The sequence below is a fragment of the Haplochromis burtoni genome, unplaced genomic scaffold (genome assembly GCF_018398535.1).
Source record: "Haplochromis burtoni strain Fernald_Lab_line unplaced genomic scaffold, NCSU_Asbu1 Contig_85, whole genome shotgun sequence".
Lineage (NCBI taxonomy): Eukaryota > Metazoa > Chordata > Actinopteri > Cichliformes > Cichlidae > Haplochromis > Haplochromis burtoni.
The window spans coordinates 1431756-1445829 of NW_024582446.1; the positions used below are offsets into that span (position 1 = coordinate 1431756).

At 40.0% G+C, this 14074-nt stretch overlaps 1 protein-coding gene across 2 annotated transcripts in view; it reads right to left on the reverse strand.

Annotated features, from left to right (window-relative positions):
- The window catches only part of fndc3ba (fibronectin type III domain containing 3Ba), an 86819-nt gene that overhangs the window by 54073 nt on the left and 18672 nt on the right, over positions 1–14074 (reverse strand). For both annotated transcript variants that reach the window (XM_005926047.2, XM_042222385.1), the window contains exons 2-3: positions 10606–10751; positions 6940–7015 (exon numbers count right to left, since the gene is read on the reverse strand). In XM_005926047.2, coding sequence (XP_005926109.1) covers positions 6940–7015; positions 10606–10722 — 193 coding nt within the window. In that variant the 5' untranslated portion in view covers positions 10723–10751. The remainder of the gene's footprint in view (positions 1–6939; positions 7016–10605; positions 10752–14074) is intronic.

Genomic DNA, 14074 nt, shown 5'->3' on the forward strand with positions numbered 1-14074 from the left:
ACCGTGTATCAAATGAACCAAACCAATTATCTCTGTCCTTTTGATACTTACAAAGTACTTTGCAGTGCAAAATGCTGAAAAAAAGCAGGTATCCCCCCCCCACACACACACACACAAATGTGATCTCTCTAGGCACAAAGAGATCGCATTCCATTACACACCACCTGGAGGGAGAGTCCGTTCCCATGGCGACCAGTTTCCCAAAACCAGGAGGAATTAACACCAAGTTAAGACATACATACACTAAACACACCTCTAGAATTAGTTTTACACCTTGCCTAAGGGCATACAGTCTTGGAGGTAAAAAGGTCTTCCTTTGCCCAGCTGTCAAGGTAAAAATAATAAAATGAAATGCATACAAAGGCATGCACACACCCAAACACACAAGAGCTCTCTATTATTAGATCCCTCTGCACCATGGGGCCTTATGACCAAACCCATTATCCTTATTCTTTTCAGTGAAATATGAAGCATACTACAACAATACAGATTTAGTCGTTATTTAGTAAAAACATCTTTAAACAGAAGAGGAAGAAGAAGAATTAATTAGTGAAGCATATATTCGATTCCATTAAACATTTTTAAACCACTGGATTTTCCAGAAAAAGCATTCTTGCAATGTTGAACAGAAGCCATATCGCTCTACCCTGTGAGAAGCTGTGATCTTATATATAGATATTGTTTTCTTGGGACAGATTAACAATTCAAAAAAGTACATTAGGAAATTTAAAGCTGTGGATGCAAGTGTCTCGAAAGGCTGCACAGGCAGAGAAAATGGGAATTTAGGGCATTAATATACTGTACAGGAAATTGGCTATTGGATTAATTATACTTTGGGCAAAATGCAAGTGCAATATTAATTAAAAAATGCATTCATTTGTCAAATCACACACAGACAAAAAGGCAAACAGATTGAGAAACACTTGCATGAACACTTTCCATTTGATCAGATTTACAAAAATAAGGCATAAAAACACAATAAATCCTTTTAGCTGACAGTTCAGCTAGATAACAGACATCAGTCAAACCTATCATTGCACAGCAATTTTCATTCAGTCTACTGTCACAAAATTGAGTATTCCGATTTCAAGGAAGGCTTGTTAAAAGTTCCTCGAACAACCACACCTGCTTACAAGCAGCACCAGGATGGTCCGAAACAGTACCGTAAATTAAGGATTTCAGTGAAAAATGTATTTGTGTGTTCTCCACCAGCTTGTTTAGAACCATCTGGCAAGGTGTAAACACAGACTGAGACTTTCCACCGTATTTCTCTCAACCAGCTATTTCCATTTACATCAAAGGGTTTGCAGTGTAGAAGTGTGCACTCTGTGCAGAAGGCCGGTCAAAGAAAACCTTGATAACCCCATGTAGCGACACAGTGAAGCCAGTAAGAGACTGAGCAAAAAGCTGAAGTTGAAACTGAGGAAAATGGAGAGATAAATGAAGAGAGTAGTCAGACAAAGAACAAACACAGAGGAGGTAAACCTAAATTTCCTCCATCAACCCTTTTTTTCCATATCAGTTTAGGTTTGTTAAATTTGAGGACAAAACCATGTTTAAAATAACAATATGACCAATCGACATTTTTTCCACAAATATAATCATCGAATTTTACAAAACTGGATCCAAGACAACAGACAAAAGCAAGGAACAGGGGAAGAGAGTAACAATCGGGGGGATCCAAAAAGATTAGGTATGAGCAGAGCGCACACCTCTAATGGCAAAAGACAGCAGATCTTGCCATGATTCATACAGTACCCTGCTGTGTCCAGATGCAGAGAAACACTGGCAGGGTCCACCATAACCATTGTTTCTCAGAGAAGAAAAAATGCCTGGGCTAACAAGGCCTCAGCAGAGACCAGAACCACATTTTCCATTATGCCACTGCAATATAACAGCAATAAGAGTGGACTGCATGCAATTCATCCATTCCAAATTCAGAAATCAGCGTAAAAGGAGAAACATCAACCAATTCTTTTGGCTTAATATGAAGTCCCAACAGCCTGCATTTATATTTGATTATATTTCTTATATGAAGAATTGTTTCATTAATCTTTTTGTGGCCCATTAAAATTGGAAGAAAAAGCAATAAAGAAAAGAACAAAATGTGTGATTTGAGCTTTCTCTACTCTCAAGGGACAAGACAAAATAAGAGCATGTGGAATCGCAGGATAATCTTTGGGTTCTATACCTTCAAGATAAAAAAATTCCACAAACCAAAAGTTGGAAGTGAAATATACTTTGCACATAGACCTCTCCGAATTGCATTATGTAACACAGACAGAAAAGAAATGTAATTGAAAACACAGAGAATGTTCTAAACCAGGGATGTCAAACTCACTTTACATCACGGGCCACATGCAGCCCAGTTTGTTCTTAAGTGGGTTGGACCAGTGAAACTCCACTTTCCTTCACTGTAAGAACACTTAACTGAACATTTGATCCCTGAGATGTCTTAATATCAGAAAACGAAGTGCAATTTCAGCAGTACGTGCCAGTTTTTTACATCAGGGGTGTCAAACTCAAATACACAGTGGGCCAAAATTCAAAACTGGAACAAAGTCGCGGGCTAACATTAATATTTATTGAAAAAAAAATCTTCCTCCAGATATAAGAATGAATCTTTTCTTATGGCCTCAAATAAGTTTTGCTGGAAAACTGAATATGGAACAAGCAAAGCTTAATACTAAACAATATATATATTAGCTGTATAATACCAGTAGGCCAGATCTAATAGTAATTTGGTATGGCTTCGCGGGCCAAATGTAATTAGGCTGTGGGCCAAATTTGGCCCGCGGGCCAGAGTTTGACACCTATGTTCTACATGATCTGTGTGTAAATTACAGAAAAGATTTTGGCAGCTCATTGTCCAGACTGTCCAGTATTTATAAAACAGAAAGTTTTGGTTAATTCCTTTTATCTAACCAACATTTTTATAGTAGATTCTAAAAACAAGAACATTTCTGTCATTTAATTGTCATCCTATTGCTTAACTATTTTACTACTACTTAACTACTCATGTAGTATGAATGCCAATAGGGAAGTACTACTGCTACTACTGTAAAACACAGCCGAAAGTCCAAAATCTTTGTACACCTTCACATTTTCCAAATCTTTAAACTACACCAGATTCAAGTCTTCATCAGGCTGATTCTGGCCCACAGGCCTTTTATTTCTCTAAACCAACCATTCTTGTGTTAAGGAAAGAATTTACCATTGAAATCCCGTTGCAGTACCAATGTGCCAAAAAAAAGTTTCTGTGGAAACAAGACATCCTGGTTGTGGGGCTATTAGACTTTTTTTCACAGATATTCCACTTTAAAGGCTTTCTTTATGATACATTTGCTTGTTTGTACTGCCACCAACCTGGTGAAATGGATCTTGAGTGTCTCATTCTGCAAAGCATGCTCAATCAGAGGAGCGGCGTTCCATGGTGCTGGCCACTGTTCCCCCGTGTCAGCAGTGCGCGATTGCTCACGTGCTCAGCTTAGAGGGAACATTGGTGATGGCTCTGGCTTTTTAACATGTTCGGTTTGGTTCTTTGGTAGCGGGTCATGCAGCAACACAACAAGCCTTAGCACACATGCTCCACCAAGCACAGTCAATTAAAAAACAAAACAAAATCATAGCGTTAAGCAATACAAGAGGTGAAAGTTCTCCATTCACTGTGAAGGACACACTAACAGTTACTACTCATACTTCTCAGCCTCACATATACATTTATTATATTACAACAGAGAATAATTCCAAATGTCCACAGAAGACCAAGGCAAACAAACCCCATGTATTATACTGAAATGCATTTTAAAAACACTGCAGCCAGTAAACTGAGGACTTACAGGATTACTGCTCATTAACTAGAAAACGAATCAACTAAACCTTGTGGTTATTATCAACTACGCCCTAAATTTCAGAAGAAATTAAGCTGGTGCCACCCAAACTTCATGATGTCATATTCTCCCAGGCAGGGCACAGCTTCCTGCTCTTCACCCTCTGGCCTCATCATCCCTCGTAAAAGTCCAACAAAGACCAAACAACACAGTAAACCAACACAGCCTTGTAAAACACACACAGACACACACGCGCACACAACGCATATTAACACACTCACATTCCAGAGCAGGGTGCTCTAACACACCCTCGAGTCTTGTCCTTTGATGTGAGTGTGGGAAAGCTCAGGGGAATTGTCTTAGTGGGGGAGGGGGACAGACAGGGGGACGGACGGGGGTGGGGGGCAAAAGGGAGGAGGGGGAAGGTGGGAACAGTGAGAGGGTAGGAGTGTGTGTGGGGGGTCAGATGAATCTGGCCCCTGGATCACTGAAGGGTCATGCTGCTTCAACAAGGGATGGAGACATGCAGTCATACACATGCAGAAATGATGCTAATAAGTTGCTGGAAAGGATTTCAGGTCAAGATACAGTCTTTCACTGGATCAATGAAGGAAAGGGACACAAAAAAAGAGATGGTAAAGACAGATCTCTAACATATCTGAAAAGTGGTAAAAAAATGGCTTTAAATATATATTTTAGAGCATTGTGAATTATTTCAATATGCACAAAAAAAAGCTCTGAAAGGATTTCATACGCCCTGAGGTTATGGGATTCGTGGACCTTAGTAAGATTTTATGTACACTTTCAGCTAAAATAAAAGAACATAATTGAGCCTGTAGCAGTTAGCAGGGGTGTGGTTAATGAGCAGTACTTAACATCAATCCGGCAAATACAATAGCCTCTTCTCTGCTCCAGGTTTGCCTTAAGGTCAAGACAGATGAACGAGAGGAATAAAAAGGAAAAGGGAGGGAGGTAGCAGGAAAAGATGATGAGAGGAAGGAAGGGAAGAGAAGTGAGGAGAGGAGAAGGAAGGTCTTGTGGTTCATATGAAAGAATCTTTTCTGGCTGCTGCGTTGACGTCTTCAGGCTGGTCCTGCCTTGGCAGAGCATCCATGTCTGCGTGTGTACGTATATGCATGTTTGCATGCATGCACGTACCACACTGCAGCAGCTAAACAGAGGTTACTTTATATAAAAGCTGGTTCCTGGCTGTGCCCTGAGGTCTCTGTAATCTTGCTCTGTCGCACACACTTGCACACAAGTACACTGCAATGCAAACACACAAGCAGGGCCACAAATACACAAGCATGCGCGAACACGAACCTCTGAGGTCTCACTAATCACACTGAGTCTCTCTAAAGTGCAACTCAGTTATCCTTCGGAACACACTGCCACACTCCAGCTTTCATTAAACTCAGTGACCTCTTGCCGACTAAGATAGAGAGAAAGTTTGTGCGTATGTGTGTTTGTGCGTGTGTGGTCCTTCACATTAATAATATCTGCATTCAAAGAGGGCTCAAAGTCTGTAATGTTCCACCTAATTTGCTGTCTGCGACTGTAGTAAAAGGCACCAAAAAGGTGCACAAAGACACACATTGTGCCTTCGATGCCAAATTTTCAAGTACAAACACGCAACCACACAAACAAACAGAAAGCTGGCAGATCCCAGCTACATCAGTACTGTGTCTTTTTGCAAATCACTGTCTGGTATCCCTCTCATATATCCACTTTCTACATTAAACCATTCTTTCGTCTGTCGTTTAGCTGTTTTTCTACAAGTCACTAATTCACTTATCTTATCTGGCAACTGTATCTTCCCATCTTTGCATACATCCATTAAATCATGCACCGTTTCTATCTGGCTTTATCTGTGCCCATAGCTCTGCCTGGAGCAGTCTCTCTGATTTGAGGGGAAAATTGAATTACAAGGCGGGTGGAGGAAAAGGTGGTGGGATGCCATTTGTTACAACACAGTGTTGTGGTAATGCGTCTTTTTTGTTTTGTTTTTTTAATAAATGGGCGACAGTGACTGAGTCGAGACTGCTGTCTGTCTTTCTTTCTTACAGAAAAAAAATTCAAAGGCTGAAAAGAAAAAAAAAGAAGGAGCGAGTGAAGAAGATGCAGATTGAAAAAGACTGAGAAAAAAACAAAGATGTCCTTTCAAAGTTACATTTCTGACATCATCAAAGCGAGACACAATTTCAGCAGAGTTGTGTTACTGCCACCTCCTTCCGTCTTTGAGCGATCCTAAGTGGCTTGTATTTCCAGTCTTTTCATGCACTGCTATCAGATGCAACCACAGTGAAGCCATGGCTGCCCACTCTGTCTAAATCTGTCATTGTGTAGACTATGCTTTCAACTAGCTGTACTTCATTTGGAGATAACACCCTTAGATCCCATTCCACTTGCTTTCCGTTTCCTCTTCCAAAGTTCTTCCTGCATTATTGACCAGTCTACTAAAAGGTCTCACCGTTTCTGGAGTTTCTGCATTTTCTGCATTTGTAGTCTTATATATACACTCGGAATTTCAAAAGGGTTGAAATCCAGCTGAAAACACTTCATTTCCAGGCTTTCTGGTTAGAAAAATAAACCATTAAACCATTAGCCATTGTGGTGGTTAATGATACAGTCACACTAATACGGACTGTTTAAAAATAAGTAACTTACTGGTCTGCATGTGCAAACACATGAGAACTGAAATGTCTGTCTCTCTGTGTTGGCTCTACCATGTTCTGGCAGACTGTCCAGGATTTAAGTCTGACCAGGTAGAAAGGAAGACTTTTGAAAACTCTGAGACTTTATTGGACAGCTACTCCTTTGACATTGCTATGGTTTTCTCTGGTAATGGATAATACTCAAAGTAAAAGTCGATTATTTGCTTTCACATTTACCAATCAAAGATTTCTAAGCATAGACTGCATTAACATTATTTGTTTTTCCGTAAATGTTTTTAACTTTTAGGAGTCAGCCCAAAGATCTCATTTAAATCTTGTTCAGCCAGGATATAATTAAAATGATGGGTAATACTCTGTCTCACAGTGACAAACATCAGAGCGGCCACCAGGCTACATGTTAATATGATAACGTAATAATATCGTAGAGGACTGACCCTGGATGCATTGCAGTGAGCCGTCCTCTGCCCGGATGGTAAACGTCTCCCCCGGGTTCACCTGCACCAGGATTACCTGCACGAACACATAAAAAAAACAACAACAACAAAAAAAGAATCAATCAAACTTTGTGACAAAAATATCTATAATTTAAGGGGAAAAACATGTATTAAACATTTTTCTTTAGCAATCACAGAACAGGACAGATACTCAGCTAGGCAGAGCTTGCAGCAGTGACATAACACAATAACCATCGGCTCTCATAGTTCGGCAGAGAGTTCACACATATGAATGAGGTGTTAGAAAAGCTAATGGTGACACTATTGCTGCCATCTCACAGACTCTTATTTAAGAAAAGCCTTCATCTTTTAACCACTCTTACAAGAATAAAACAAGTATGCACAAATACATCTAACAGACAGATGGACGCACACACAGACAGGTGAGCGCACACAAATGAATTCAAAACACATGACATCGTTTCGATTTCTCAGCGCTTCTACCTAATGTGCCTGAGGGGAGAACGCATGCACCTTACCGTCATATTTTCCGCATACAGATTGTTCAGAGTGTACACGTGGCTGTACACATGAAACAGGTGCCCCTCCATTGCACACAAACACACACACACACACACACATACACGTATTCAGGCACACACGCATGCACACACAGGCACAGCCCTGTCTATGCTCTACAGGTGTGCCGCTGTAAAATCCTCATATCCTACGTTCCTTCTGTAGTGACTGCATCTTCTCCCATCTCAGCGCTAACCTGCTCCTCTCCCTCAGTCACACACACTCACACACTTCCTGCTCTGTCTGCTGCAGCGGCTGCTGTTGCTATGGGAACCCCCAGCACAGGGTGACCCATGTTTCCCAAGGATTGAGAAAACCCCTGCATTAGACCATGTAGGTGTGTATGTGTGTGTGTCTGTGTACTGTTATACCATCACATGTCAAGATCACTCAATGCGCAAAATAATCATGTAGCACATTTGTTTTGATATTATGACTGATTAATGAGACTATAATGACTCAGTCAGTAGTGATTAAACTGTTAGCAGTCGGACGTACCGCCCACGGGACATTGGATGGTTTAGGGGACTAATAGGACTGCTAAGGGGTTAAGTCAAAGTGACCCAATTCTTCTACCTTTAGTTAGGATTATAGAAAACAAGCATATTTTTTAAGATTAAAACCAGAAAAGGCTTCTAAGTGTAACCACTTGTGATTTATGATTTAAAAGCTCCTTTTAAAAGGCATCAATTACAAATTACAAAAGTGCAAGAGCAGGGCTCTTTATTAAACACGGGAAGTTAAATTAGCAAACCCATACTGACATTATTCAACATTTTACATAAAAAGTGGCATATTGAAAACATTTCACTCAATGTTTCTATGGGCACTTTTGGACCACAGGATATCATTCACAGTTCTAGGTTTTAGGGTCTATTTTCACTTCCATAGACTTTCTCTGCAAAAGAGTAACTGAAACAGGATTACAACTAGTGCAATTACATCACCTTATAGTTTTGAATGCAAATGGCACTCTTTGGTGTGAAAGTGGTAGTGTGATGTTGTTGAGCTATATCATTAACTGCATGGGTTACCATCTTTGCTCTCATGTTCCTTAAGGTCTGAAGTGATTCTGAGCTGTTGTGAATATGTTCATTAAGATCTTGTACAGTACACTGGTTTCACACCAACATGGTTGTCACTAAAGCTTTTATGTTTTGAACTGTCTTCGGTCCACTTTTAGTGTTTCTTTCTCTCTTTAGATATTTATCTGGAAAGGCACCTATAACAAGTACAGCAGAGAAGCTTTGCACCATTTCCTCACTACTATCACTGCCATAGGTTAACAAGAAAATTCCTCAGAAATATTGAAGGGAAGCGTGTCCTTCCCTTTTACTCACTAGTCTCTGACCCATAATTCTGATGCACTGATCATAAACTAAAGAAGTAGACAGCCTAAACACAAATACATTTGTGTTTAGGCTTTCAGGTTTAAACAGACCCCTTCCACTATGGCTTACAAGTCTCATGCACAACAGTGGCCAGATATGGAAATGGATATGAATGTCTGAATATTGCAAATGTTTTGGACAGTGCTTTACAGATAATAACTAAAACAAATGTCTTTAATCAGAGTGCAGATGGATTTCATAGCTTAAGCAATAATAGTCAATAATAAATTAGCGTGCCTAAGTCCATTATGTGGTTATAAACTCTCAGAAGGACCAGCACTCCAATTGAAACTGAATAAAACGATTTACAGGCATTTCTTCGGCATGTAAAACTAACTGACCGCCCTACAACAAAGAAATGTGACCAATACTGTAGATCCCAATAATATAGCTAATAGAAGGTTGTAACTGGAGCCTCTCATTGACTACATTGATGCACGTTATTATTCAGCTACTTCAGGTTTCTATATATTTAAATACTATTACAGTAGGACAATTAAAAGTATTTTGATATTTGTTTTAATCACAATAGATAATTAGATACCAACTAATTTTTCTAAAATATAACTAAGAATTTGAACACACTGTTGGATTTGATGTGATGAGAGAGCCTCCATAGTGAATTTTGTTTTTACAGACAAATTATGACAGAACGCTCTTATACAAAAACAGGCATGTATGTATACATGATCTCGTTGCATGTACCAAAGCCACTGACTGATAAACACAATCATAAACAGGTGAAGGTAGGTGGATAAAGAAACAAGGAAGCTGAAACTGAAGCAAGCCGACAAACACGTAAGTATGTATTCAGACTCAACACAGACACTTGCGTGCCCACACAGAAACGAATACACACACGTACACGCAGACAGACCAAGAAACAAACAAATAGACACACACACGCAGAGTCAAATCTATATAATCATCGGTCTAGATCACTGATTCCATACTGGGAACCAAGTTTTAAACTGCAGGGTGTTAGAATAAAAAGAGAGCCCTAACTGCTGTGTGCCGCAGCCAAAACCCCCCCATAACTGTTATGTGTTGCAGCCAAAACACTCCCACGATGCTTCCTCTGGGCTGTGAGGGGACAGGCTGGGGATGGTGCATAAACATCATCATCCTTCATATACCAAAAACACACAGTGTGGGGGAAAAAAAGAAAAAAAAAAGTGTGTGTGACAACAAGATTAGACCAAGGTGAATTAACTGTGATGCTTTTCATTATGCCGATCGCTTCCTTTTGCCTGTGCAAAGCCCGGGTGCGGTTTTGTACTCTGAAGGTGATCCAGTTGGCTCTACAGCACCTGATAAGATCGGTCTGTCACAGAGAAGCATATGTCCGTGTGCAAGCTATTGCAAGTTTGCACACGTAAAGGTTTGAAATCTATCAATAAAGCCATTCAGTGTTTTAAATATTGCCTTTAAAGCTGCGCCAAAGGAATAAGTAATGCATTTGAATATACCTGTATGTATTTAGTAGTTTATCTTCTGTGACACACGAGGGCTTTTCTCTAGCAATTTTTATGGCAACAATCCGTGTGGTAGGTGCTCAACTGACAACAGAGAAGTGTGCGCTGTACTGTTTGATGTACACTGTTACATTCATCTGACTAACATGTTTGTTAAACAGGAAATGCACATTGCAGACATGCGTGTGCGTTTGTTCGTGTCAGCGTGAGCGAGTATTTACCTGCTGTGTCGCATCGCCGTTAACCATGTGAGGCATGAGAGGGACCTCCCCGTTCAGGAGGGGGGGCGGAGCCAAGTCCAGCGGAATCTGGTCTGTCATCATCATTGTGACGTACATTCATGGAGAAATTGACTGAACTGCCCTACCTGGGAAAGTACAGAAATAAGAAATACATCAGTTACGAGCATTCATTCATTTAAAAGTCTGAAACTTCCTTGTGCTGAATGATTTCCTTTGAAGCTACTGTTGGCTATATTTCAAACACATTTCTTGTCTGACCAGATTTTTAGTTTCAGACCATCAAACCTGCTTTTTGGAAGGAATTGTTGGACATTTTTGGGAAATATGCTTATGTCCATCTTGGCAAAATGTCTTTCCTTTTTATATTGACCTGAACCAAGAGGACAGCTAGCCTGACTTAGCCACAATGACTGGGAGCGGGTTGAAGCAGCTAGATAGGCTCCATTTTAATGTAACACAATCCACCGACAAAGCTCCCCAAGTCACAAATTAAGTCTAGTTTGTTTAATTTTCACATAAACTGAGTTATAAAAAAAGGCTTTGAGTTTTTTATGTTAAAGTAAACTTATGAGCTGCTGGATGTAGCTTCATTCTGAATGGGCAGACACTAAAAAGAAATTGACTTTCTACTAAACTCTCGGTAACAAATATTTAACCATTTTGCAATTAAAATTAAATCTAGACTGTGCCCCACCTGTATTTTGCCAGCCTCCCAGTGTGTTTGCATTAGTGTTTACTGTGCAGATTCCTGATTAACAAAGCAATTTTCCACTTCATGTGAGCGTGAAAACCTTCTTGAGGCACTTTTATTAAATTTGTCTGCTTTGTTTAACTGTAGCCAAAACAGTTTTCATTCCTATGTGGATAAGATCTTGGATTTTTTTTTAAGTGTTATATTTCTAATAACAGAGGTAGAGGTGAAAAATGATACAACGACATATACTCAAAAGAATAAAACTAGAATGAGCTACAGCAAAGAATTTAAAAAGTTTGCAGACAAACGCAGAGATAAAGCAAGATTGATTTTAGCAAGTATAACAAAAAAATACAGTTTTGCATAAGAGAAAACACGTAGAAAAGGGACATTATTCCACTGTTTCAGCTCACAATGAATTTGCACAGGCATATCAGCTTTCATAAAATACAACAAGTCATATCATGTCAATATAAAGGTAAAAGATTAAAGAGGCAAAGGAAAATGGAGATTAGAGTGAGAGACTAATTCAAAGCTCTTCCCACCAGCAATAGTCTGGTAAAATAGAGGAGAGATTATATCCTGTTTGGAGGATTAATTTTATGAAAGAAACACTAAATGAATATGGTCTGGCTCTTATAGGTGAATAAGGATAACTGCACCTGCTCGTAGCTTTGAAAATATAACACAGAAGACGAGCATTACATGTAAACATGCAAAGAGGCTGCAGGAATGGGAAGTCTTTTCAGGTCTTCTGAGGTCAGCTGTGCTGGCACTCTTTGCAGAGTAACTGGGAGCTAAATCTGGAGATGGTTTCTTTGCTTGCATAATAAAGCGGTAGCAGTAAAACCAAAAAGCATAACAATGCAAAAAATAAAAACAACAACCAGTGCCATTCATCTTAAGTGGAAAATAACATGGGATCACCTAAATGGCTACAGGGGGAGAATTTAAAGGAAGCCAAGCGACATGTGTCAGCCGCGCACGTGGTCTTCATTAGGGCTGAAAACCAAGTGGCAAACCCTAACCTTAACAGTCAAAATGTATGTACATCTACGTACACACAGCGAAAACCACGTAGATAAACACGCAAGTGTACCACTGAGGTACAGTTACATCACCCATGTAACTCATGCAGATGGGGGAAATATATACACACCCACGCATATACAACAGGTAAATCCAGGAACCCCGGCCAAAATATTCTGCAAGAGCAACCGAAGCTCACACATAAACACATACATAAGCACACACATACAGACGTGCACAGGTTCATTGCCAGAGGTGGATTTCTCAGTGACATACAGGTTTAAATTTAAGGCTGCTGAGTGAAATCGCAGCTAAGGAGCTACTGACTAATGGCTCTAAGCTGCTATTAGCACACATATGATACACATACAGGATCAAATACTTTAAGTGAAGGAAACTTATGAGATATCCATTGCACTCACTCACAAGCTCGCTAAAAGGACTGTACAGAAAACAGCTGCATGTTAGTGTGCGACTTCTCTTTCAGCTGGTCGTCTTCTAGCACAGACAAGGTCACAAGAAGGGTTAGTGGATCATACAGCTGTGGCTCATACTGTCGCATCATTAAAAACACACTCACACCACTCTTTGAACACAGTTTTAGCAGTTTTCAATCTTTCTCTTCTTATTATTCCTATTTTTTTTCTTTGTCTGTCTTTAACTGTCTTTCTGTCTCCATCTGAGCCCCGTTCCCAGCTCAGCCTGGCCATCCTGCGTTGAACACACACACACACACACACACACACACACACACACACACACACACACACACACACACACACACACACACACACGCACGCTCTCGTATGACATTTTCAAGAACTGTTTTACCTCTATCAGAATCCTGCAGTACTAAATGTGGAAATCCCTCGACTTTTATGACCTTGAGTCACCACAGCAAGGTTCAGAAAGAACCCCATCATTGTGTGATAGTGAGTTTTAGAGCACAAACCCTACAGTATGAACTCAGAACAGTTCATATCATATGTGATGATCCGATACCTGCTAGCCCACAGAGCTAAAATTACCCCAAGGTCTACAAACAAATGCGCAAAGAAGTGGCCTCCAATAAAGACAGCTTTAAGGCTGGAGCCAGAGCTGTTCAGACTGTCTAGGTCACATCAGAATACAAACTCATTAAGCTTTAAAGACAAACAGCCTCATGTTACACTCCTCTGTGTTGGCCATTAAATAAAGCAGCATTCAACAATCAGACACTTTGTGTCTCTGCCAATTCTCCACCGCTGAATCAAAGGTCCCATGTTCTGAAAATTCATTTTAGCATTTTTATTTTAAGCTTGGAGATTTAAAAGGAAGAGAAAATATAAGGTTGTCTAAAACCTCTATTGCTCTAGTGCCCCACCAATTACACATCGAAAGGGGAAACTTTACATTATTTTCCACCTCTCACCGCCCGCTACGTCAGAAAGCGTTTGCCAGAGCTGCTTCTCGTTTAAAGTCCATCTGTAAAGGGTCTCAGCTACAACCAAAGCATGCAACACGTCCTGTTGTTAGCTGCAAGAGCAGACACAACACTATTCAGTTGTCCCTTTTAACCCATTTTTTTGATGGCAACATCCCAACAACTAAAGGAAAGCCTCCTCCCCTTTATGCCACTGCAATCCGACAACAAACCAAGGATTAAATAGTGAAAACACCTCATGAAACTTAAATCGCAGTTGTAGGCAATTTCCATAGCCAATGCTCTTCTAAAAATTATGGTTT